The 27,092-nt window shown below is 37.1% G+C and overlaps 1 protein-coding gene across 5 annotated transcripts in view; it reads right to left on the reverse strand.

Moving 5' to 3' along the window:
- caps (capricious) overlaps positions 1-27,092 on the reverse strand; it is a 476,818-nt gene that overhangs the window by 164,748 nt on the left and 284,978 nt on the right. For all 5 annotated transcript variants that reach the window (XM_089727184.1, XM_028180283.2, XM_089727186.1 and 2 more), the window contains one exon: positions 19,390-19,447. In XM_089727184.1, coding sequence (XP_089583310.1) covers positions 19,390-19,422 — 33 coding nt within the window. In that variant the 5' untranslated portion in view covers positions 19,423-19,447. The remainder of the gene's footprint in view (positions 1-19,389; positions 19,448-27,092) is intronic.

A 27,092-nucleotide genomic window follows, 5' to 3' on the forward strand; every position in this document is an offset into this window, starting at 1 on the left:
AAGGCCACTCAAGTCCGTCATTCATAGTGACTCTTAAAGTCAAACTATCAATACTATCGTTGCCACAGTGATATGGCTCCCGCATCCTTTGAATAGGAAGAGGTAGGCGCGTACCTGCCAGGAAATACGTAATTGATATATGTGGACGGTAGTAGCGGATGACGTCATTAGACCGTGTAAGAATGTAGATTGCTGTGACTTCCCATTCTAACTTTCACCGTGTTCATTCGAAGCACCTTCGAACGTGTTACACAAGCTAAACATCGTGTGTTTTGTTTTGAAAAACATTGTTGTGTTGCGCTAATTCTGTTTTAACATAACATAACTAGTGTGGTACAAACTTTAAATTGCTTTTCAACGGTTCTAACTGTTCAATAATATTTATTTTTACTGGTGACCGCATGTGTGCTAACCCAGGAGTGAGTATCAGCCTATTTTAGCCACAGCTGTCACATATTATGATCAAGACTTGACTTCGCGTGTAATTTTTTTATTTATTGCTTATGTGGGTAGACGAGCTCACAGCCCACTTGGTGTTAAGTGGTTACTGGAGCCCATAGACATCTACAACGTAAATGCGCTACCCACCTTGAGATATACGTTCTAAGATCTCAGTATAGTTACAACGGCTGCCCTACCCTTTAGACCGAAACGCATTACTGCTTCACGGCAGAAAGAGGCAGGGCGGTGGTACCTACCCGCGCGGGCTCACAAGAGGTCCTACCACCAGTAAATGTCAATTGGATGCCGGCCGGCCTTTACTTTGTCGTATCTATCCTCTTTAGCCGCTTAATACTACATTGGTCGTGCGTTCGTCAGTTCTGCTATGGTAAATAAAATTGCTTCTATGAATAGTGTAGCGCGTTACATTGATAAATCTAGAAAATACTACTAAAACAACTCTAAAACCACGAATCTTACATTAATCAGAGCAAAATGTTTAAAATTACAATGGCGCTGATAGCACGCGAGCGAATAATCGAACGCGTCGTTGGAGCCGCAGTAATTCCGTATCAGTGTGCTTAGTAGCGAATTTTTTTAATGTTCTCGATAGCGTAAAAGTTAACACAAATTTGTATGGAGTTAGAACAGCGCCCCTAGCGGCAAACGTAGGAAAATGCTCCAGCTCCATACAAATTTGAGTTAACTTTTACGTTGTCGAGAACGTTAAAAAACTCGCACTAAGTACACACATAATGTAAGCTCAACGTAGAACACCTTTTAAATCGAATTCGTATTGAACGCACGTGCGCACGATTATCAAATCTAAATTTATTGTTCCTATTCATTGTTTAACATTGAAATATTTTTTTTTTAACTGGTTGTAGGGCGCTCAGAATTTTTCGGTATTCTGAGGTAGGGCGTAACATAAAGTTCTATGAATAGGTACAACCATACTGCCTATTTTCTGACACGCAGCAGTCACACGTGTTTCAAAGGACACTTCACAACGTACGATTAACTTGAAAATTTTGACACTTATCAAGGAGGATTTTTATTGCACGATGTTATTCCATTACCGTCGAAGTCAATCGTGAACATTTGTTAAGTCCGTATTTCATTAGACAGATTGGTACTTACCTGCAGGATTCAAACCCACACAGTTGCATCGCTTGATACGAATGCACCTTAGGCGACTTATCCTTTAGGCCACGACGACTTCACAGCTACCCCCCTAGTACAAAAGGGTACAAAACCACCCCGGACATTTTACGGTATGTATATCTCTCAACGTTGTCTAGCACCGGTTACTAGCTGTTTTAGCTTTCTAACGAATTTGTTTTTGAAGTTCGAATTCCTGTTCCGAGCGCGCAAGGAACTCAACGGCTTTTTTTGAGCTTTTGTTTCCAGCGTTATCTAACTGTCGTTTATGTTAACCGCTGTTAATAATGGTTGGGTTAAACTGGAAAAAAAATATTTTTAACTATTGATTTGTTTCATTATTAACTTAATTAATCACGTATTTTTATTATTCTCTACGTTTTGAATACTTTACGATTTTCACCTACGACTAAGATCATATTCGAACATTGAGCTGCAATAGAGAAGACCGTAAAATATATGTACTTAAAAAAAATCGAGTGTCTAATAGCTAACGATTGAACAATGTAATGAAATATGTACTTAACAAATGCTCACGATTGATTTCCGCGGTGAAGGAATAATATCGTGTAATAAAAATCAAGTACGCAAAATTATAATTTGCGTAATCACTGGTGGTAGGACTTCTTGTGAGTCCGCACGGGTAGGTACCACTACCCTGCCTATTTCTGCCGTGAAGCAGTAATGCGTTTCGGTTTGAACGGCGGGGCAGCCGTTGTAACTATACTTGAGACTTTAGAACTTATATCTCAAGGTGGGTGGCGCATTTACGTTGTAGATGTCTATGGGCTCCAGTAACCACTTAAAACCAGGTGGGCTATGAGCTCGTCCAGCCATCTAAACAATAAAAAAATCACTACTAGTACTATATTTAAATAAGCAACCCAATTGTTTAAATCAAAACCAAACGTCCTTATTCTGTGAACAAACAATTTACGACGACATTAATGCATGTAGCCGCAATGTTGTCACTCGTAACTTCGCTCGTTTACATACAGCAGAGAATCATTGCGACTTAAGAATTAAAAGGCGACCCGGTTCTATAGGAAATAGGCAACCGGTGATTTCGTAGCGATTTGATTACGCCTAATCGGGATTATCGATTCGGGGGAAATAGGTCGCGTGAGTTCGAGTTAATACGACGGTAATTACGAGAGTTGCAATTGCAGAATAACCCAGTTTTCGAAGTAATTGGGCTATTTGATTTTCATGCTTGTAAAATTGTATATGTAATTTTATTGAGGTTACTTGAATGATTCAGTGTAATTCGTTTTTATTAATACAGGTTCTTTGATATAATTTCGTTTTTGTCCGTGTTTTGATGTAGCTTTAGATAATCAATAATTTCAGTTACGTAGATTCTTCAGAAGTCAAGTTGCTTTAATTTGAGGCGACTGCTGTCCAGTGGCAAAGACGCCTGGTATCGAGGGGTGCTACTATGTTGAAGTTTAAAAATACAGAGTAGAAACAAATTTTCTAAATTAAAACAACCTTAATATGTATGTGAGGAAATGATTTTTTTTATGAATGAAGGATTACTGGTGGACCGGAGGCTTCTCCAGTTTCACCAGGACAGTTGGGCGAGCAGAGACTCACCCAGGAGGGGTGGGATTTGCTAACAGCTGCTCGAGCGCCTCCAAAGGATACCTAACAAATCAAGGGAAGCTGAGCGAATCTACTACCGGATCGGAATCGCGATCCGCTTAGAAGATCCGGCGAGAAACTCAGCGGGCTGATGTTTAGGTTAGGTAGGAATATAAAATATAATTTTGCGCTAAAGTATGAAGTAGCAAAAATTTAAGCCACTTATAATATGCTAATTATGAGCCAAAACAATTTATTTTAAATAAATACACCACAGAAACTATAAAAAGGAATTAATAGTATAATCCAGACAAGGGTACCGTATAATGTATGACAATTTCTAATAGTTTTTAAATTTGATATCAATTATTAATGAGTTCACTAATTAAATTCCATTGTTCAATGTCTGGGTCCCAGGTGTGCAGAAGGTCTTACGGCAGCGCCCCGCACATTACTTGATTGCATTATGCAAGAATGAAGATCGGTTATATCACTTGGTCGAGGCAAGCCTTCGCATAATTCTAGCCCCTGCGACCAGTGATGTGACTACTCTTTATTTCGATAATTTTTTTCTTCAAAAATCTCATTCAGAGAACTAATATTTATAGATATTACTGGTGGTAGGACCTCTTGTGAGTCCGCGCGGGTAGGTACCACCGCCCTGCCTATTTCTGCCGTGAAGCAGTAATGCGTTTCGGTTTGAAGGGTGGGGCAGCCGTTGTAACTATACTGAGATCTTAGAAATTATATCTCAAGGTGGGTGGCGCATTTACGTTGTAGATGTCCATGGGCTCCAGTAACCACTTAACACCAGGTGGGCTGTGAGCTCGTCCATCCATCTAAGCAATAAAAAAAGATACAATTTTTTGTGCTGACCTGTAAAGTAAATAAGTTAAAAATACAACACGCACGAATAAAATTGAAACTATATTTTGGATCTCATTTAGCACGTAGCATTGAAAGCGAAACGCGGTCAATTACTTCAAGAAGGACCGAAACAAACTCAAAGGGATTAATATTTTTATGAAAATAATAAGGCTTTTACCTTTCTACATTCTAATTAGATGCTTCTTACTCATACTTTCTACATTATAATTACATTTAACAATGTTCTATTTATTTCTTATAAAATACGTCAACAAAGCTTTAACATATTATTCATTCTCATAATTAATCAAAACAACCGTGAAACATTGAACGTTTATTTGAAATGCATAGATATGTTACAGTTTAGCGTTGTAGTTGAATTCCAATTGGGAGCGTAGTGAATTCTTACACGGCGCGGCGGCGCGATTAATGTGGACGGGACGCAATTTGTGTTATCAACGTTATTGGTTCGTTGTAGGGATGTGCCGATACCTTGTGCGATGTACGATAAAATAGCGATTTTTGATTTCGCAGATTTTGAATGGTATATTTAGTTCGTTTTAGAGATGTGCTCCTATGTTGCACGATGCATGATAAAATAGCGATTTTCGATTTTGTAGATTTTTAGTGGCATATTCGGTTGGTTGTAAGGATGTGCTCCTATGTTGCACGATGTACGATAAATACCGATTTTTGATTTTGTAGATTTTGAATGGTATATTTAGTTCGTTTTAGAGATGTGCTCCTATGTTGCACGATGCATGATAAAATGGCGATTTTTGATTTTGTAGATTTTTAGTGGCATGTTCGGTTCATTGTAGGGATGTGCTCCTATCTTCCACTAAGCACGATAAAATAGAGCTTTTTGATTTTGTAGATTTTCAGTGGCATATTCGTTTTTTTACATATGACCACAAGCATGATATTTGATTTTTATATATATATGCGTTATAAATAAGATAAGTCAACTGCCGAAGATTTACTGGACCTCATATAAATCGTAATGTCAATGCTGCCACCCATTTTAATGCAGGAGTCAGATATTATTTATTTATATTAACGCAGATAAAATATTTAATCAAACAAAAAATATTAGACCATATTGCGACACATAGCGAGCCTTTGATGAGATCTATGACCAACAGCGACAACGTTTACTAGTATTTACTTTAAAGTAAATGGGGAAACAAGTTTTAATGTTAAAAACAAGTTAGGGGATACAGGTCATTTTAACAAAAATCTTGCTCCTAGCTCTTTAATAGATTTTTTTCTTCTAGACTTTCTAGATAGACCTTCTAACAAAAGTAATTAGATAAAAACATTTAGTACATCACTATATACTATATTTAATTATTTTTTATTCATTCCTTTTATGATTTTTTTTTTAAAGTTGAATGCCTGAAAGTTTGTGAGTATAATATAATATTATGTATTATGTCTACATGCTTTAAATAGAATCAGAAATGGCTGGACCATTTTCAATGACATTTCATTCATTCATTCAACATATTATTATGTATTTTCAGATTGGTCTAGCTTGTGATCCTGTACAGTATGGTAGCTACGGGTACAAAGCCAAATCAAAGATCGACCAGGAAAGCGAGTCGAGCTTACTACATCTTATTAATCTACAACAGGCTCTTCTAAGACATCCTACATCATTTAATTCAGCATATTTATAACACACGTAGCGCAATTGCTGAAGCCATAGTAAAGGTTGGGTCATCAAAGCGTCTGAAGTCCGACAGCCCTGACATCCTACAGTTTTACTTAGGGGAGAAGCTATTGTAATCTGCCATAGCTCCGGTACGAAAGGTCAAGTCGTTGTTGACACCCGATCCACTCTGTCGGTGCGGAAGATCGATGGCGGTTGCTACGACACGTTGATAACTTACCTACCAATATAACCACACCTTTTTTTATTGTTAGATAGGTGGACGAGCTCACAGCCCACCTGGTGTTAATTGGTTACTGGAGCCCATAGACATCTACGACGTAAATGCGCCACCCACCTTGAGATATAAGTTCTAAGGTCTCAAGTATAGTTACAACGGCTGCCCCACCCTTCAAACCGAAACGCATTACTGCTTCACGGCAGAAATAGGCAGGGCGGTGGTACCCACCCGCGCGGACTCACAAGAGGTCCTATCACCAGTAATTACGCAAATTGTAACTTGGAAGTCAATCGTGAACATTTGTTGAGTACGTATTTCATTAGAAAAATTGGTACTCGCCTGAGATTCGAACACCGGTGCATCGCTCACGAATGCATCGGACGTCTTATCCCTTAGGCCACGACGACTTCAGCAGCAACGAAGTGTCAATACTAGGCTAGGTTCAAGGTTAGTGAACCGTTTCGGAGTCCGATGTACTTGTACTTTTCTTCCTACCTGTTCGCTGGTAGCCTAAGAGGCTATTCCAGCTACGCCCGGAGTAGGTGAGCTTACCGGCTCACCCTGAGAGAAATTGCTAACAAGAGCAGTGCCCAAGCAAGAGTAGTGCTTTGCAGAATCTGCCACAGGATCGGAATCGCGATCCACTGAGAAGATTCGGCGAGAAACTTAGTGGGCTGTGTCTATGGGTTAGTTTGCTCGTCGAACTCTTGCGACCAGTGGTTGAGAGGCCTAAAAACAAAGAGAGTGGATTCAGGGGATCCGACAAGACATATTGTTGGCAAGACATGTGGCTTTGCGTTGCCCCGTCGCGGTCAGAATACTTGTACTTTGCACTTTACAAGTCCTACAAGTCTTTCTACTCCTTGCAGCGATGAAGGATGGACTGGTTACGATTTTTCCGCGAAATCAAAATGTCCTATTGGTTTATCGACGAGTCATACTATGGCCTAAGTCAGTACGGGCTCACAATGTGCCCTATCTTACAGAAGATTTATTTTTCAAGCTTAGCAAAATGATCGACCTATCTGAGCGCCAACATATAATTCATTATCGTTATAACATTTATAAGGTGATTGTTCACAGTTGGCACGCCTCATAATCTGTCACCGTTGGTCTCGTGCAGCTAACCTATCTACTGTTTTATTTTTATTATTACTTCGGCTAAACGATTTCACGATTCAGTTGGTATGAAATGATTACCAGAGTTCATAGACATCACAACGAGAATATGCCTACCTACTTTGAGATTATATGTATATGCATGTCTCAGTTGCATAGTAATTACGCTAACTAACATTTTTGCAGGTTTGATTTTATGACACGATATAGGATGATATCGTGAAAGTCATTTGTATGTATATGAAGTATGTAGTGTGTAATATGTTGTTGATTGCGGGATTTGAGCATCGCTCGAGACGAGTACTCGAGACGTATTTTTCTTTAGGCCACGACGACTTTGATTTTTACCTATGCATTGTTAATAAATTATCAACAAGAATGTGAATTGGATTATATCAGCTATACTTTTAAGGTTCAATATCGCGTTCATTGGAGTTGTTGTCGGCTATGAAAACTAAAGTATTGAAAACATCGGAAATCGTGAAATTGTTTTTAATGTTATCCGTGATTTAAATCGAGCTTTTAACGATTGTTTGCAGCGGATATTTTATCGATGTCTGCGGCTTTTAGGTTAATGGCTGTTATTGATACTGACGTTAAGTGGCCGACGTTGCTCGCACACTAATATTGATGTTGGAAGCATAAGGACGGTTTTCAAGTTTTCAAACTTAAATTAATACTTATAATTACGGTTTCATCTCTAGTTTTTTACTGTCGTTTTGTATTTTTAATACTTTCCATAACTTTCAAACTTTTCGAATTTCAGGTTCAAGAATGTTAAAGATATTTTTAATAATAAATTTTGAGATAAGTGTTAATTGTTAATCTACTAGAGTCTAAGAAATCAACTCTCCAAGATAAAGATAAAATAGACTCGATCGAAAAGTCAAAAGCTGTTTTTGCAAAATAATAGATTTGATTCGTTATTTCTAATATTTAGAAAGAATAAATAATAAAATGAAAGATTTATGTATTAAGAGAGCATCTTTACTTACTTTAAAACCCTGTCTGTTTTTGTCACGCGCAGTTCCGATTTGGATGATGAACCATCCCTAATATTAAATACTATTGAGACTTAAACCCCATTACCTAAATGTCATGTCAATGTTCAAATATCAAGACGTTCGTACTGTTAAGGGCTTTACCAAGACGCATTATATTATCTCTATATATAAAAATGAATTGCTGTTCGTTAGTCTCGCTAAAACTCGAGAACGGCTGAACCGATTTGGCTAAGTTTGGTCTTGAATTATTCGTGGAGATCCAGAGAAGGTTTAAAAGGTAGGTAAATATGAAAATTCTCGGAATTAAATAAAAATAATGATTTTGTTTTCCCTTTGATGTGTCCCCCGTCGGACGGATTCCTTTTGTTTGTTTTAAGTTTATTTTATTATACAAAAGTTTAGGTCTTTTATTTATCGATTGAGGCACTACGAAGTCTGCCGGGTCAGCTAGTTATATATAATATATACTTAAATTCGATAAATAGTTTAATAGCTATTAGGGAATACATGACTATGTTCATTTAGTCTGTATCATAAGATTTTAATCCGTAATGAACTAGAATTGAGTCTGATATTATTATAGTCTGCATTAAGTCATTATTGCTGGGAATATTCTAGTATCAACCTTCTGGAATATCATCAGTATTTTGAATATATTAAACGTGCTATCCAAACAAAACGAGACAGAAGTCTATATTTGTAAGACGTCATTTTTTTTGTTCTCTCGAATAAATTTTTTTTTTTTTCGAGAAAACGCGTTTCTTAGCATCAATATTCATTGGAAACAAACGTTCGTCCCGGAGAGAACCAATTCCGTTTGTCAAACACAATTTGTATGCAGCTCGCGTCTCCAATGTTTATGTTCATATCTTTGTAAATGCATATCGATACGACAGTAAATATCTTGAAATAAATGAAATACGCGCTCGCCATGAGTTATTTTATACGTAATGTGACATAAAATTGGTGATCGCGTTAGCTGTAAAGTATTTTCAAAACGACTGAAACTTTATTATGAACTAGCTTTTGCCCGCGACTCCGTCCGCGTGGAATAGTTACTTTGGCATAACGCTAAATTTTACCCCCCCACTTCATTTACATAGAAAGTGAAAATATTTTGAAACATTCAATATTGGCGCTCCACTTGTAGGTATTAGTTTTACCGTAATGTTATTTAATCCATAGCCTTTCTCAATAAAAGGGTTATCTAACACTGAAAGAATTTTTCAGATCGGACCAGTAGTTCCTGAGATTAGCGCGTTCAAACAAACAAACTCTTCAGCTTTATAATATTAGTATAGATGAAGTAATCATGTGATTATAAATTAAAGCTGTTATTATACTTATATCAAACTTATTTTTTGTTATTGAATACGAACTTTCCAACAAAGGAATGTTAAGAATTTATTTGTAAAGTATTTTCCAAATCTTTGTTCGTTCGCGCGTAACATGTAATTCTGAAAATGCTTTTTTGATATAAAGTACGTTTTGTTTGTTATTATAGAATCAGTGCCTTCAAAATGATACGTTTCAAATATGGAGATATTAAATTTTAGTTAAGAGTAACTAACCTGATATGATATTACTGAAGTAGATTATTATTATGTGTGAAAAATGATTTAGCTTAAGTTCGCTATGTTACACAATAATTGGGCTATACAGTTTATAGTCCACTTGATACTGAGCTGTTACAATAACCATCCCGACCTATCGATAAAATTTATTTTAATTTATTAATACTTAATTTTTTTGCATGTATTTTTTTATTGCATAGACCACCTTGTATGTGATCACAGCCCACCTGGTATTAAGTGGTTACTGGAGCCCATAGACATCTACAATGTAAATGCCGCCACCCACCTTGAGATATGAGTTCTAAGGTCTCAATATAATTATAACGGCTGCCCCACCTTTTAAACCGAAACGCATTACTGCTTCACGCCAGAAATAGGCAAGGCGGTGGTACCTACCCGTGGGGCTCACAAGAGGTCCTACTACCAGTAATTACGCAAATTATAATTTTGCGAGTTTGATTTTAATTACACGATGTTATTCCTTCACCGTGGAAGTCAATCGTGAACATTTCTTAAATACGTATTTCATTTAAAAAATTGGTACCCGCCTGTGGGATCCGAACACCGTTGCATCGTTAGATACGAATGCACCGGACGTCTTGTCCTTTAGGCCACGACAACTAAAATTAAAATATCGATAATAGCTCGATGCTTCCCATCCTCACTAAACAAACACGTGTAATCATTGACCGCCTAAACATTGATACGATTAATCAAGCTCTCGATGTATTTGTAAAATCGATTCGCGTTCCGTGGGAAATTTCAATTCGATACGAATAATCGATTCTATTATGGCGACCGTTCAGTTCGGGATCGTAAATTAAAAAAACCGGACATGCCAATTTCGTGCTACATCGGTAACGATGGACTTTTTGCGCTTTTAACATTCGGAATTACGAAGCGAATTCGTATGGTGGAATAGAATTGAAAAGAGATCAAGTTACGAGGAAGAGACCGAATTAACTCAATATTTTCATCAAACTTTATGATGTGCTGATACATCGGCCTTTATTTTATATACGAATAAGTTTGAACGGCATTAACACGATAATACTTCGTATGTATTATTTGAAAAATATAATCACGTTTTCTATAATTCGGATTTATTTTCATTGTGTATCGAAGACACAATATCGCAATCATATTGGTGCAATCAATGATTCAAATCAAAAATATTTGAAGGCTTATTATTTAATAGCATACATACTAATTAAATTACAAATTAAAAAGTTTTCAGAAAATATTTCAATATAACACATTACTTTTAAATAATCAAGGATATTCACGCGTTATAAACGGTTTGTAATCTTTTGAATTTGTATACATATTGTTTTTATTTTCACAGCTTAGGATATTTATAAATACTTTACAATTTTATTTGTTACGAAAGACGGCATATACCTAGGTAAAGTGTAATTAATTCTTAGAATTTTAACAAACTTTTAGGAAGAGTTGGACGTGCGAATTAACCCATAGATACAATCCACTGAGTTTCTCGTCGGTGGTTATCAGTGGGCCGCGATTCCAATCTAGTAGTAGATCCCACCCTGCCTGTTTCGGCCGTGAAGCAGTAATGCGTTTCGGTTTGAAGGGTGGGACAGCCGTTGTAACTATACTTGAGACCTTAGAACTTATATCTCAAGGCGGGTGGCGCATTTACGTTGTAGATGCTAACACCAGGTGGGCTGTGAGATCGTCCACCTATCAAAGCAATAAAAAATAATAAAAAATCAGCGAAGCAATGCTCTTTCTAAGGCCAGTGTTAGTAATTTTCTCAGGTTGAGGCCGTGAGCTCACCTACCACCGGTCCTCGCGAAGTTGGAATACCTCCTTAGGCTACAAACAATTAGGTAGGGGAAAAAATACTTTGGAAAAAGACTTTCGTAGGCTATGAAAGTCTTTTTCTGCGATTAATACACAAAATAAACAGTGAGTAAACCTCCAGGCTACTTCGAGGCGTACTCGAGTTTAGAAAATTCTAATCTGAAATTCCTGGTTCATGAAATATTAACAATACAAAGTCGTTGATACGGCTAGCGTGCAAATATTCAAATGGGATGCGCCGGCGCCGATAGTTCTCAGACAGAGGTCGCAGTGCGCCCTGTGTCGCCTTGACTATGCCGAGATACTGACTTTGTACTTTAAATGGTATGGCCCAAGTTATAAGAGGGAGCGAATCGTTGCTCCGTTTTTATTTTTCTAAAGAGAACTATATTGGGAGAAAATATTCAGAAGGTTATTCAACTTAAATCAATAGTCACTAACATCGAGGTATAATTATTGCAATTTTATAATTCAAGGTTTAGTTTTGTTAGAGCACTTTGTGTATGTATGCTGTTTATTTTTGTCAGGAAGCAATTACGTTCTTGTTTGAAACATAGACGTTGCCAATGGAAATGAGACTAGGTTGTGGTATCTACTCAAGTACTCTGTATTCTGTTTGACAATAAATACGTAACGAGAAAGTATGTTTCATAAAAAATACCACCCGCTTACTTTATTATTTTCTATTAGTAGTTAGTTTTCTAACGGGCGATTCAAGCACGTTTTTCTTATTGTAGCGAATATTATCATAATAATATCGAAAACATAGAACAAAAATTATCGTATTTTTTTGATAAATTTTCAATACAACTTTCGCTCGTGACTTGCACGGTTCTTTTGTTACAAGAATGGACGCATCGTGCCGCATAAATAAATGCAATTTACACACAGGTGTATCGGATCGAATGGGTCGTTGTTTATGTACGTGCGCGGATGGACACTGCATCCTATTATTATTAGATACTTCTATTCATGTTATGCGGAAAGGCTGTTCTGTTTTGGTGGTCTATTTTTTGAAATTGCTGCGGTCCGCTGAGGTCGTCTTACGTGATAATATTATCTCACTTTTCAAATATAGAGGCATTCATATTTGAAAGAGACATTGATTTTTTCATGTATCCTCCTTTGCTAATAACATTTATCTTTATTAATGAATTGGCTGGTTTTTCCGATAAAATTACTAGCGTTCAGCCTCCCATTAATTTAATAATGAATAAGCATATTTTTTTGTTGGTTAGATGAATTAACGAGTTCACAGCCCATCTGAAGTAGAGCGATTACTGGAGCCCAGAGATACTACAACGCGAATGCCATTACTCACCTTGAGACATCAGATTGAGATTTCTATTATTTTGTATAATGGTAGCTCCATCTTTGAAGGATGACCGCATGACTGCTTCTCGGTAGAAATTGACAAGTTGGCCGTTTTTTTTTTCTTTTCTTACCTATGCTGATGGCCTTGAGAGGCTATTTCAGCTTCACCCTAACGTGTGTATGTGAGCTCACGGGACTCAAACCGGGAGTGTTGCTAACACCGGCCCTCGCAAGAGCAGTGCTTCGCAGAATCTACCACCGGATCGGAAACGCGACCCACTGAGAAGATCCGGCGAGAAACTCAGTGGGCTGTCTATGGGTTAAGTTGGGTCGTTCTTAATAACACGCGTACAATACACCTATCACTACTGAATGCTTGTTGTTGATCACAGTACGCAGGTATTACTTAGAGAATGCAGCCTCCTATTCTCCGGTAGATGAAGGGAATAATTACAGGGAGCTATAATTCTATAGGGATCTCACAATATCGATACACTAACTATTTACCAATTCATAGATCCGTGTGTCTTATGGAGGAAGTTCGTTAATCGACATTCCTTAAATGCCATCAATTAAAAACAAAGTGTCAAATTATTAAATCATTCTTACTATTTCGAATCACGTACATACATATATCCATTGAGTTTTAAAAATCGAATCTATAGTGTGCTACGTCATATTTTGTTGAGAAGTTCAGTTATTTTTTTGATTATATTGCGCACTTAATGCTCAGTGGTTTTCGATGTCTATGGATATTTACCAATGTTGGGGGCATAGCTGAGTCGCTGCTTACCGCATAAAACTGTTACTGAACTTAGTTTAGAGAAGGCCATCATCGAGAGACTGATTTCTTCTGAGATCCAGAACGGTGCCTAGATAAAAATCTGGAAACGAAATTTCTATTAGCGTAATGTTTCCAGATAGTAAGTAGTAGTAAATCAAAGGTTTTACTAAGAATTTTTGGTGATCCGGGTTTGCTTCTGTTTGCAAAACATGCTGGTCTGTAATTAATTATATTGGGAGATTAGAAGAAGAAGACCCTTAAAGCGGCTGATCGCAAACGCGTGAATGCTTTTGAGATGTGGTGCTGGAGAAGAATGCTCCGGATACCTTGGACAGCGAAGAGAACCAATGTGTCTATCTTGGAACAACTGCAGATCAAGACAAGACTGTCTACACTTCACCGCGCACTTAAGTATTTCGATCATATTGCTCGGAAAACACCCAATAGTTTAGAGACTATTCGTGACAGGGAAGATTGAGGGAAAGAAACCGCGCGGACGCAGTCCAACAAGGTGGTTCGATCAAATCCGCACCACACTAGAGATTCCATTCCATGAAGCCCTTCATACGGCCAATGATCGGAGGCGCTGGAGGGATATTGCAAGAAGTAATATCCTGTCAAAATATGATGGTTACGACCCTCAGCAGTGAGGAAATGTCGCGAGTGAAGAGAAGAAGTGTTGGATTGTCCGAATTTCAAAACATTTCTTTTGAAGTGCGTAAGTACCAAGTGCCGGCAAATCTCGTTTCTAATACTCGTATGGCCGCACAACAGCGCATTTAATTACTGACTATAATTTTCTTGATTGAGTTTCATTTCGTGACAAGGTCAATTTTTTTTTATATATAATACTCGACTATAGATCTGGCGCTAGTCTCATCGTCACTCATTCTAGTCATGTTGGCTACGCGATTCGCATATTATTGTTATAAAGCATTAGCAACGGTGCCGGGAATACTTTGTAGCAGCTGCGCACGCGCCATTGTTGTCATACAGAATTCCTTAGAATGTATTATAAATTATATTATGTATGTTATAAAAATAATTCCATATTTATCGTGTTTCGCATACATTTAGCGCTAGCTGGTAGTAGAACGTCTTGTGAGTCCGCACGGGTAGGTATCACCACCCCGCCTCTTTTTGCCGTGAAACAGTAATGCGTTTCGGTTTGAAGGGTGGGGCAGCCGTTGTAACTATACTGAGACCTTAGAACTCATATCTCAAGGTGGGTGGCGGCATTTACGTTGTAATTATCAATGGACTCCGGTAACCACTTAACACCAGGTGAGTCGTTAGCTGGGCCAATTAACGCTGACAACAGACGTGGAGTACGTCAAGAGAACTGATTACACTATACGTGAATAAACAGGTTTTTTTTTTTTTAATAATTTGTTTAATTCAACTAATGTATGCCCGACCTCGTAAGAAATAGTGACGATAATAATGCATCAAAATTAACATCTAAATTATCTTCATAGGTAATTACGAGTTAATTAAAATTTAAAGCAGATACATGTATTCATAGTAACAATAATTAACAATATAACGATACAGCGGCAACGAAGAAATGCTTTTTCATTCTCATTCATTCGTTCTAATCGAATGATGCATTAATTTACTGTGAATGAGTAATTTGAAATACACAGATAATTTAATCAAAAGATACCGTGCGTAGTTGTTGTGTTAACGAATTGGTTTGGTTAATTTCTTTTTTAGAAAATGCTTGTAATTGATATTTTTCTTTAACTGTGAACCTATAGCAGATCAAAAAAAAAACAACTGTACCTATCATATAAATGGTTTAAAAAGCAGTTTATGAATGAAGCTTGCAATATTGGATAAATTAGGTGGACAAAAGATTAGATGGTAGGGCAATAGGGTAAATACTACCGTGGGGATTGAAAGGGTTGCTATTTTTATATATTAGACAAGACAAGCACAATAAAAATCTGAATTATAATTAGTATAATATTTATTAATGGTGGTAGGACCACTTGTGAGTCCGCGATACTATACTGAGACTTTAGAACTTGTATCTCAAGGTGGGTGGCGCGTCTGCGTTGTAGATGTCTATGGGCTCCAGTAACCACTTACCACCAGGTGGGCTGTGAGCTCGTCCACCCATCTAAGCAATAAAAAAAAAGGTATAATTCAGATTTTTATTGTGCATACCTTAAAATATTACAATATAAATGTCTGCTGTAAGTAAATGAGAGATGGAATAAATACGCAACAAATATGGAATTTTATTAAAGCGTTAAGTATTCTTAAATTAAGTCATCTTGGCATGAAAAGTAAACTTTATTAATAGTTTAAGCATCCGCTTTAAGCTGTGAATATCGTAATAACTTGGAGAATCTACGAGTAATATGAGTCTGGTAGGGTTGAGACTGACGACGACTTAAGGAATTCGTTACACGTGAATGAATATAAATGAAAGAGACAAACAAAGAGAAAGAAGAATATAGAAATAAAAAAAGAAAAATATAGAAAAAAGTAAGAAAGATCCAAGAAAAATATATCCACGTTATTCTAAAATTATTTATTAGGGAATAATTTTTTTGAAAATCCTTCCTTCCTTCTTAAGAAACTTCTTCCGACAGTTTCTGGATTTCAGTCACATTGGTTTCTTTTTCTGCTTAAGGTATTTCTCTCTTCTCTGCTAGAGTTTAATCATCTATTTTCTTTCTCTCTCATCGAGCTGCAGCTGCTCGATACCAGCAAGCCTTGACCACTGTTATTGGCTATAACAAACGAGCCACAAGTTCATGTACCCATTTAAACAATTAAAAAAACCTTATGCTCCATATCCAGGACCGCTTCTTCCAACGTGTCTCTTCGACTAAGCACATCATGACTTGAAGCATAGAACATAGTTGAAGCAGTTAGTACAGATCACTTCATCAGAGCCCTTTTCATTTTATATCGCTTAAGTACGGTCTCATAGGTTTAGCTGATATTCATTTATTTGACAGAGCCAAGTTAAGTAGATCTAGAAGAGCTGAATTCTCTTCATACGGAAACTGCATTCATACAAGTAATACGTGCTCACAAGAAATTCTTTATTCAAGTAAACCTCTGTTCATTGATTCAGAATCCTTTCTGGCTACACTCTGGGTAATGTTATTCAAAATTTATTCTGTTTTGAGGCGTACATTGAATATTATTACCATACAGTACGGAATGTGCTTCAGGTGACCTCCATTAAGAAAATATAGATGTTCTCAGGGAAATGTAGACACTTTTACGAAGCAACGAAGCTTGTGTACGTGGATGCGTTTTGAATGAGGTTTTTCGAGAATGTTCCTATGCTTCTCGAGAAGGTGTGCCATTATTTGGTATAGCATGGTTGAAAATATGGGTATAGAGCCTGTGATTACATTTTGAATGTCGTCGATGGGTGGATATCATTGTCGAATGTGGAAATTACCTTACAAACAGGCGCAACAAAGAAGCGCCTTAGAAGCTCCGGGAATCTGTACATTTTTGCATCTTAATTTTGGTTCTAAAAACATTCTTATAGTATTTTATTCGGTTTTTACGAGTCGTCGTAAAACTGTTTCTATGGTTTAATTTCGTCTTTATTATTGTCATTATATTTTTTCTGACGTTTCGATTACTTTACAGTTATCGTGGTGATGGGCGCATCTTACATTACCACATTCTTAATTGTTAAATGGCGAATTTTTGTTGGTCTGAAATAGTCCATTACAATTTATAAACCTACCAAAGTAGCCAAGCTACGTTCGCGAATACCTGTGAAATCTCATAGCAGTTTCCGCCCTAGTTTGAATAGATAGCACACCACCGTTATTACTTGTAATGCGCTCCAATTATGAGCATAATTTATTTGAATCAAGTTAAATTACGGCCCCTTTAAAACAGAAAGCAAAATCCGAGAAGCAATTTACGACTAAACAGTTTGAATAAAATATTTCGGGTTAAGACTCGTGATTGAAAAGTTTTAGGGTCAAGGTTACGTCTAATTAAATCGAACAACGTTAATAGTTCAAAGTTGAAGCCCCTTTGTGATTTATTTGAAGAATTTTTGGACTTTGTCCTAAAATTGATAATTTGTTCAAGTTGAAATGAAGGTGTGCCGCCGTGCCGGGTAGGAGGAAATCGGAAAGTTCGCGTTTAATTTTGGATCCTCACGAAATTCTCTTTGATGTTTATTTTCGATGGCTATTTTTCGTTTAGCCTCTTTAGTTTTTTTATATATTTTTTTGAGATGTACGCTTCATTGATTTTAGGATATCTTAGTCTTTACTCGAGCGTGAAAAATAGACATATGAAATGTTTCAGATTCAGTGACTACGAAGTAGGATTTAGTCCTGTGTTTCGAGGATGGGAATCATACACAGAAAAAAAAATCGCACATAAGAGAATCGAACTGAACCTCGAAGTTCAGTTTTTTTCCTATCTATGCTGATAACCTTGAAAGGCTATTTCAGCTACACCCTAACATGTGGATGAGCTCACGGGGCTCAAGCCGAAAGTGTTGCTAACACTGGTCCTAGCAAGAGCAGTGCTTCACAGAATCTATCACCGGATCGGAAACACGACCCACTGAGAAGATCCGGCGAGAAACTCAGTGCTGTGTCTGTGGGTTAATTTACTCGACGAGCCCTTCGTCGCAAGCGACCGGTTCGACGAGGACGGTGATCGGTGCTTGGGGTACATAAAAGCACCGTTAATGGATCGGGAGGATCCGTAACGACGTGTTTTGAACGACGTCGACGAAGTTCAGTGATAAGGTCACTAAGCATACATAAAATTAATGAGGTCATATTTTTTTTTGCTCTTGTAGTCAGACGGGTATACGCCCCACCTGATGGTTAGTGGTTTCCGTCGCCCATGGACGACAGCAATGCCAGGGGCAGAGCCAATCTGCTACCTACCGTTTAATACTCTCCACAAGCCTCGTTTGAAGAAGGACATGTCATAGTGCTCGGAAAAACTATGGAGGGGAGCTTATTCCAAAACTGGATCGTTCGTGGCAAAAAAGATATCTGGAAACGCAATGTGGATGAACGCAGTGGCTCCAGGTAGTAGTTCATCTAACTCTACTCTGGTAGCGGGCGATGCAGTGATAAAAACGAGATGATGGTATCATCTCAAACATATGTATGTATATATTTAAACATATATAAATATGTTTATCAGTCACTGGTACCCTTAACACAGGGATGAACGTGCGTGATTTGTTCCCAGTTATAATATTATTAATAAATAAATAAAAATAGTTTACGCTATATTCACTAAGATTATTACATTTTCATTGATATTTAAATTAGTGAGTGAAAGAGCGAGATACATTTGTCATACACAGATATTTTTTTTCTTTTTTTTTTTTTATTGCTTAGATGGATGGACGAGCTCACAGCCCACCTGGTGTTAAGTGGTTACTGGAGCCCATAGACATCTACAACGTAAATGTGCCACCCACCTCGAGATATAAGTTCCAAGGTCTCAGTATAGTTACAACGGCTACCCCACCCTTCGAACCGAAACGCATTACTGCTTCACGGCGGAAATAGGCGGGGTGGTGGTACCTACCCGTGCGGACTCCCAAGAGGTCCTACCACCAGTGATTACGCAAATTATAATTTTGCGGGTTTGGTTTTTATTACACGATGTTATTCCTTCACCGTGGAAGTCAATCGTGAACATTTGTTAAGTACGTATTTCATTAGAAAAATTGGTACCCGCCTGCGGGATTCGAACATCGGTGCATCGTTACCTACGAATGCACCGGGAGTCTTATCCTTTAGGCCACGACGACTTAAGATATTTGTCATTTGAATATAGGTCGTTCTCACCTCACATGTCCTGCGGTTTGATTCCGTTTGCATATTTAAACCAGTCTAGGTTTGTAATCTGTGGACAAACAACGATTTTTTATTAGTAAACTTATTTTTTTATTTAAAATAATGAAAAATAAAAAAAATCTCTGTAATGCGACCACGTTTTACTTATTGATACATTTTAATAATTGCATATTAGCCATTTGACCTTTTTCTTATTTTTTTAATGCATTGATGGGTGGGTGAGCTCACGTCCCACCTAGTGTTAAGTGGTTACCGGAACCTGTAGACGTGTACAATGTAAATGCCGCCACCCACCTGGATATATAATAAGAGTTCTAAGGTCTATAGGATTTACGAATAAATGTTTTAAATTTATTTTGTATGTTTTATTTTGTTTTGAGTTTATTGCCCATGCAGGCATACGAGCATACGGCCCACCTGATGGTGAGTGGTTACCGTCGCTCCTGGACTCCAGCAATGCCGATGCCAATTATGTTATTAAACCTGAAGATCAGTAAGTAATACAGGTCTTTGAACCTAATACAGAGGAATTATAAGGTTAATCTCTATTTTCGTACTGTACCTTTATGAGAGAAATAAATAAATATTATTATTATTATTATTGGGAAGGCATATTGAAATTCCGTGTTTGGGTAGTTTTAGTAGTGTGTAGTAGTATTTTTTTTCTTTACCGCTAAACATCAGATGGGCCGCGGACCCGTCTGCCTGGAGCTATAAAAAACTATTATATAGTACTAATGAGATTCCATTAGTGGATGTTAGTCGTAGTGCTTACGATAACGCATTTCAATTTATACCTTTCTCTTTGCTTATCTCATAGGGCTGCCATTTAAAACCGAACGGCGATTGGAATATGATTTTGAAGTGAATTAATTAGTTATCATTTTGTTCTTAAATCTTTTTGTTAATCGTTTCTATTAAAATAAATTTAGACGTGCTTCGTGGTTTTAATCATAATTTATACTTATTATTATAAAGCTGAAGAGTTTGTTTGTTTGAACGCCCTAATCTCAGGAACTGCTGGTCCGATTTGAAAAAATCTTATAGTGAATCCATTTATTGAGGAAGGCTATATAACATCACGGTAATGCCAAAACAAGTGGAGCACCAATAAATAATCTTTCAAAATATGGGCTTAAATAGCTCCTTAACATTCTATAATTCAAAAATATTTTCACTTTCTATGTAAATGAAGTGAGGGTAAAATTTAGTGTTGTACTAAAGTAACTATTCCACGCGGACGGAGTCGCGGGCAAAAGCTAGTAATAACATATTTGTAATTCAGAATATAAAATAGGTGACTTTTTCTGGTATAGCAGTTGCTTATATTAATAACTATTATACTTCCATTGGAACGTAAAATCACGAAGTAGCAAACGCGCTGTTGTATTCATTATAGAAAATAATAATATTATATCCAGCGTTGCTGGGGTTATATCATTTACCATTACAAAATTTTATTGAAATCAATTGTCGATTTTTTGCGGGATTGAGTAAGAAGCAAACTTTTTCATTTAAGATATTAAGTATAGAGCTTTTTCAATGACATATTAATTCTTAACTTGAGTATTATACATAATGAGTTTGACTTTCTTTTTTCAATGTAAATAAACTTAAATTCAAAATCGTATTGTAATCGTAAATTATTTGTATCGTAAAATCGAAGTTTCCGTTTGTCATAGGTATTTGGTATTTGAGGCCTGAATGTCATAATCTCGTATGTATTTCCTGTACACATAGTAAAAGAAAAGTTTGGAGCCGTTGAAAATTTATTTATTTATTATTCATGTGTACTAAAATTATTTATGGAAACTAGTATTTGGCCAATTTTTTGAAATGCGACTATCAAGACATATTAAGATGTACATTCATTTATGTATTACAGTCATTGACAACACGCTCATCTAATCTACTACTAAACAAAAAAGATGTGTGGTGTCATGGGACACCGGATAGGAACGAAGTTCCTTATTATAAAAATATAAATTTTAAGTTCTATTCGAGGTATAAAGGAAATAAAACTGGAGGTTTCGCAACAACCCACGGTCATTTGGTAACGTGCGAACTTATTGTGGTACACTTCATTCACGGTTGTTTGCATAAGAGTTAGTGTATTGCGCAAACGAACGCTCTGAGATCGTGGTCAATGAATGATAAAAAAATATGTTATTTTTTTTACGTTATTACAAACTTAAGTCGTACACTGTGTGCATTACTAATTTGTACATTATTACAAAGTTAAGTTGTACACTGTGTGCATAACTAATAAAAATCTTACGTTACGGACGTTTTTCCCGGTTAGGGTACCCCTCCGCATCGTCCAATGAGGAACTTCGTTCCAAAACAAAAATGAAAAAAAAATCAGCTGGCTGACAGTGATGAAAGGGCACTTAGCTATTGAGTCTCTACATATTTATATATGTGTAGATAAAATAAATAAAAAAATAAGCCGTATTATCCAATTACACGTAATAAAGTTCTCCGTACAGCCCTGCGTTTCGTTTACGCTTGATAAATAGTCCTGAAATCAGCGACCATTCAAACTGTCGACTCACCCTTTTCTATTGCAACCTTTATTTTGGTTTCGCTAATGAGCTAGCCGTAATGGCGAACCCTTCGACTGAGCGAGTCATTTAGACGCCTACAAAATATGCCGCGGGCTATATTTAACGATGTTACAGAATCAAATTTTATTGGTGAAGATTGGCATATAGTGCCATTGAGCGGTATGTGTATTACGATTAGTGATTACAAGAGCTCGTTTTAGATATGTTTTTATTAGTACCTGTAATGTAATCCCTCAGTTTCAACCAACTTCAAGAGATTGGAATAACTTGAAAATTTATATTGACACCGATGACAGTGTAATAATTTTATTACTTTGACGCATGCAAGGACATGTAAGTATATATATCATTGTAAATCATATTTAACTAAAACTGAGTTACATTGTTATCCTTTGCACTTGTCGACTCTTCCGTAATATCCTAACAAAAAAAAGACAGGGTAAAAATGCATTAATTTTTATGTTAACTTTAGTTCGATTCACTATGTATGAAGCCATGTTTTTATTTTATTTTTAAAATACATTTCTTTGCTTAAGACGCACTGATGTGAGAAAAGCCATAACGTTAGATTATGCTAACTAGTATTATACTCTATTCATCTACTTGGTTTTTTACAATAGATGTTTTAGTATAATGACGAAACACATTACTTATATCCTGCGGACGGAGGTATTTTATACTATATTTTGTGCCTATTGAACTTATTGTAACAGAGATACGAACAACAATTCGGTGAAAGTTCAATAGATACACGATGCACGCAGTGTACACAGAAAGTTATTGACTCTGTTGAAGCTTAATAAAGTAACTAATTTGTTTCCACCAATAATGGGTTCTGACAACGAAAATGTCTTGATGTGAAATGAAATTATTTAGAGAATATTAACACTGACTTTCCAAAGCGCTTCCGACAAACGAGTCTTAAGACTCATTAAATACGCATTATTCTCAGCATCGTTCTCTTGCGCGTCAAAATCTACTAAACATTCGAGAAAAGGGCCGAACTTGGGTTTCTCTGGTTAGACTGTCGACCCCCACTTTGGCTGCAAGTACAATGTGGTGTAAAGTATTATAATAATTACCAACTAACTGTTATTATCACGTGTGATTTGATATGTTCAGAGAACTTCTGATCGAACCCTGGTAACAAAAAAAAGTCTATGAAAAGTGCTCTCGAAATGAAGTAGGTCTGTACTATGGGAAAACAAAGAGAAACGGAGAATCCTCGTGTCTGATTTCAGAACCCTTGAGTCGTTGCGTCACGATAAAAAGTAATCATGATGATTAGGAGTTCCTAAATAAGTTTTATGAAGAGAGCATTTGGCAACGATACTGTGTCACTATGTCAGCAGAAGTACTTAAAATATGATCAAGATTACTGTTTACGGTATTAAGTTGAGGGTAGTAGCGGAAGCGATCCGGTATTTCTCCGCGTAGAATTAATTCATTATTACTCTAATGACGCGAAATGTAGTTAGCGGCACCCAAAATAAGAGGGCTATTGTGGCGCGCCGCATATTCAAAGTAGCGTTCTGACGCTTTCTTTAGATAGGTTAGTGTTGGTTCTAATTGGAGATCTACATTCCTGTATAGAGTAATAAATTTCAATCTTGCACATAAATAAGCATTAATAATATTTACTAAGCTACTTTTAGTGACATAAATAAATTGGGCTAATCATTTACGTCCCTAATTACGGGCACGTATCAAAGGGTAAGGAACAGCTCTTTGCGTGCGAAACGAAACATAATACAGTTGCCAAGAATGTGTGGTGAAGCCTTCGTCCGTCTAATGTTCTTTAACTCTGTTGTTCCCTTTTGAATGGGCCGTTGCCATTACCCTTGGAGGGTTTTCAAAGTGACTTCAATGTGGTTTCTGGTAACCGGGATACCTTGAAGAAATGTTTACAGTGAAACTTTTGAGATCTCATTTTGGGTTAATGTAGTATGGACATCGTATTGTTCCTTTGACAACTTTCAAGTGGATAACAGGTTTTGTAACAAAAAAAAATTTTTTCACATACTTATATCATTTCCAATTGTTTTGTGTTCATATGCGAAAATCCCAAAACACAAGACGACAAAAATAATTTGCAAAATATAATTAGCTAGAAGTGTTATATCGTTATTTATTGAGATGAAATATTTACTTTTAATCCTCATCATTAGTACTTATGAACATTCACCCGCTTTCACTTAAACTAATAACCGGATAACTTGGCTTTGCCGTGTAAAATAGTACCACCCCATCTCTTCTCATAGGTGTTGGAAAAGGCTACTAAGGAATTAATCTGAGAATTAGTAGAAGTGTACTGCGTTTTTTTATTTTTTTTTATTGCTTAGATGAGTGGACGAGCTCACAGCCCACCTGGTGTTAAGTGGTTACTGGAGCCCATAGACATCTACAACGTAAATGCGCCACCCAGCTTGAGATATAAGTTCTAAGGTCTCAATTATAGTTACAACGGCTGCCCCACCCTTCAAACCGAAACGCATTACTGCTTCACGGCAGAAATAGGTGGGGTGGTGGTACACCAACAGGTTTTGACTGGTATTAACCATTACCACTATATTACCACCATTCTATCTATTATTGTTGTTGTTAACCTGTAACGTGTAACCTGTAACCTGTGCTAGCATTAAGTGTGAGATCAATTTATATATCGGCTATTTAGTTAAATAAGATTGAGTTTGAGATTGAGTAAGAGTTAACTAAGCTGACGCCATCAGTCTCTGATGTCACCGCTCACTCCACCATATATGTCACTTGTAATGTTCTGTGCTGATGTATAACATGTTGGTACCCAATAAATAAAATTAAGTATTTCTAAGCAGTCCTGCGTTTTGTTAGTATAGAGGTCTCAGTGTATGTAGGGGCATTTACTTTGACTATGGGCCACGAAAACCACTTAATACACCAAGTGTGCCGTTATCCTGTTCCTAGAGTTTAATCGTCTTTGACTAGTCAAGAATTGTGAAGTGAACTTATCTTAATATCATATTAGATACACGTGAGTGGGCCCAGTGTCTTATAGACGGCAGTGTAGACGTCTATAAGATTTTGATGTTCGAAATAGCATCAAATACTCTTGAGCTGTTGGACTGGAACAAACGTTTTCAAGAGAAGACTTCTAAATATTTCATTTATTAATTGAATTAACTCACATCTCATCAAGAGTTAAATTGTTACCGAAGTACATAGATATCAGAGCCTTCAGTTCGAAGATACAATTGTATAACGTCTGTCACAGCTTCAAATCAGAACGCATGACTGCTTAGCTTTAGAAATAGTCAGGATTGTAGTACCCACGCATGGGTTGAGGGTTTATAGCACGCCTGGCTCTTAATAATTGTTGCAAATTAAATGAAAATGCGAGTTTCATTTTAATACGCGATGTTATTCATCGTTGAAGTAAGTATTTCCTTGGGAACTTGGTCTCAGCTTGCTCGATTTCAACATTAATCACATAGCTTGGTATGAGTTCACGGCGTTTTATGGTCATTTTTAATATCATTTAAAAGAGAATTTTGAGTCTTCGAATGAAAGAAATATTTTCCTAATGAAATTAGGTGTTTCGCAGTTTCAGCGTTGATAATCGCAGGCTTTAAATGCCACTGTTTGATTTGTTTTCTCAAATTGACATAATACATCACTTTGTATCAGATGAAGCGCTCAACGAAAGTCAATTTTGTATTCACAGCATCTGTTAGCAATGTATTCTAAATGACAAGGACTGATGGATGTAAACATTACTGGTGGTAGGACCTCTTGTGTGTCCGCACGGGTAGGTACCACCACTCCGCCCATTTCTGCCGTGAAGCAGTAATGCGTTTCGGTTTGAAGGGTGGGGCAGCCGTTGTGACTATATTGAGACCTTAGAACTATATCTCAAGATTTGTGGCGCATTTTACGTTGTAGATGTCTATGGGCTCCAGTAACCACTTAACACCAGGTGGGCTGTGAGCTCGTCCACACATGTTAGCAATTAAAAAAAAAACAAAAAAAAACATCTATTAGATCGTAGATATAAATTTATAATTTACCGCGTTCCAGCTCGAAAACCCAAAAAATCTAATTTGCTTAACCAATTGTCACCTGTCCAGTGAATATTATAGGAAATGACATCATCTCTGCTGGGTAATTAATCTGTCTCATCGAAACTCCGACATAATATGTGATTGGCAAATGAAATCATGTCATCGAGGTCTGAGCACTCCAATTAATTGCTTGGATTTCGCGTCTGAGATGTGATTGAGCTAAAAGTCAACGCATTAAACCAATTATTTTGTAGCTTAACGTAATTAAATTAAAAGGTTGCCGACACTTCGATGCCGTAAAAAGATAAATTAAAATTTCATTGCATTAAAGCAAAGGTTTATGGTTGTTAATATATTTTATGAAGCGCCAAAAAAAAGCGAGGGAACTCTTCCGAAAAATGCATTTACAATAACGAAAGTGCTAATTAAATCGGTGTAAGTACATCGTTGGGGAAATTGAAACGTTATCTGTACGCGTAAAAACTGGTCTTGCTGCATTCGTACACCTGAATGGATGTGTAATCGGCTATTTGTTGCGTAGAAAGGGTAAAAAACTTGAAGTAAGACGACATAATTTAGTACGTGAATCACACAGGTGGGCTAAGGAGGCGAAACCAGTTTGTGTGTGGCGCAATGTGTTAATTGCAGCGATTTGCTTCAGCTACACTAACTACACTAAGCTATACTAGCAATAAACGACTTAGCTATGGCCCTGGTATTGTTTTTTTTATGATTGAATGATTACTGGTGGATCGGAGGCTTTTCCAGTTTCACCAGGACAGGTGGGCGAGCAAAGGCTCAGCCAGAAGGGGTGGGATTTGCTAACAGCCACTCGAGCGCCTCCGAAGGAGACCTAACAACTCAAGAGCAGCTGCTTCGCGAATGAATCTACTACCTGATCGGAATCGCGACCCGCTGAGAAGATCCGGCGATAAACTCAGCGAGCTGATTCATGGGTTAGGTTGCACGGCGAACTCTTTGTCGAGTTCGACGAGTACGGTTACCGGGGTCCCTAAGCCTGCTCCTAGTGTTAGAGCTGAAGGCGTCTAATGCAAAGGTTATTGGATCTGATGGATCCGTAAGGACGTGC

The sequence above is a fragment of the Bombyx mandarina genome, chromosome 04 (genome assembly GCF_030267445.1).
Source record: "Bombyx mandarina strain Sakado chromosome 04, ASM3026744v2".
In the NCBI taxonomy this organism is placed as follows: domain Eukaryota; kingdom Metazoa; phylum Arthropoda; class Insecta; order Lepidoptera; family Bombycidae; genus Bombyx; species Bombyx mandarina.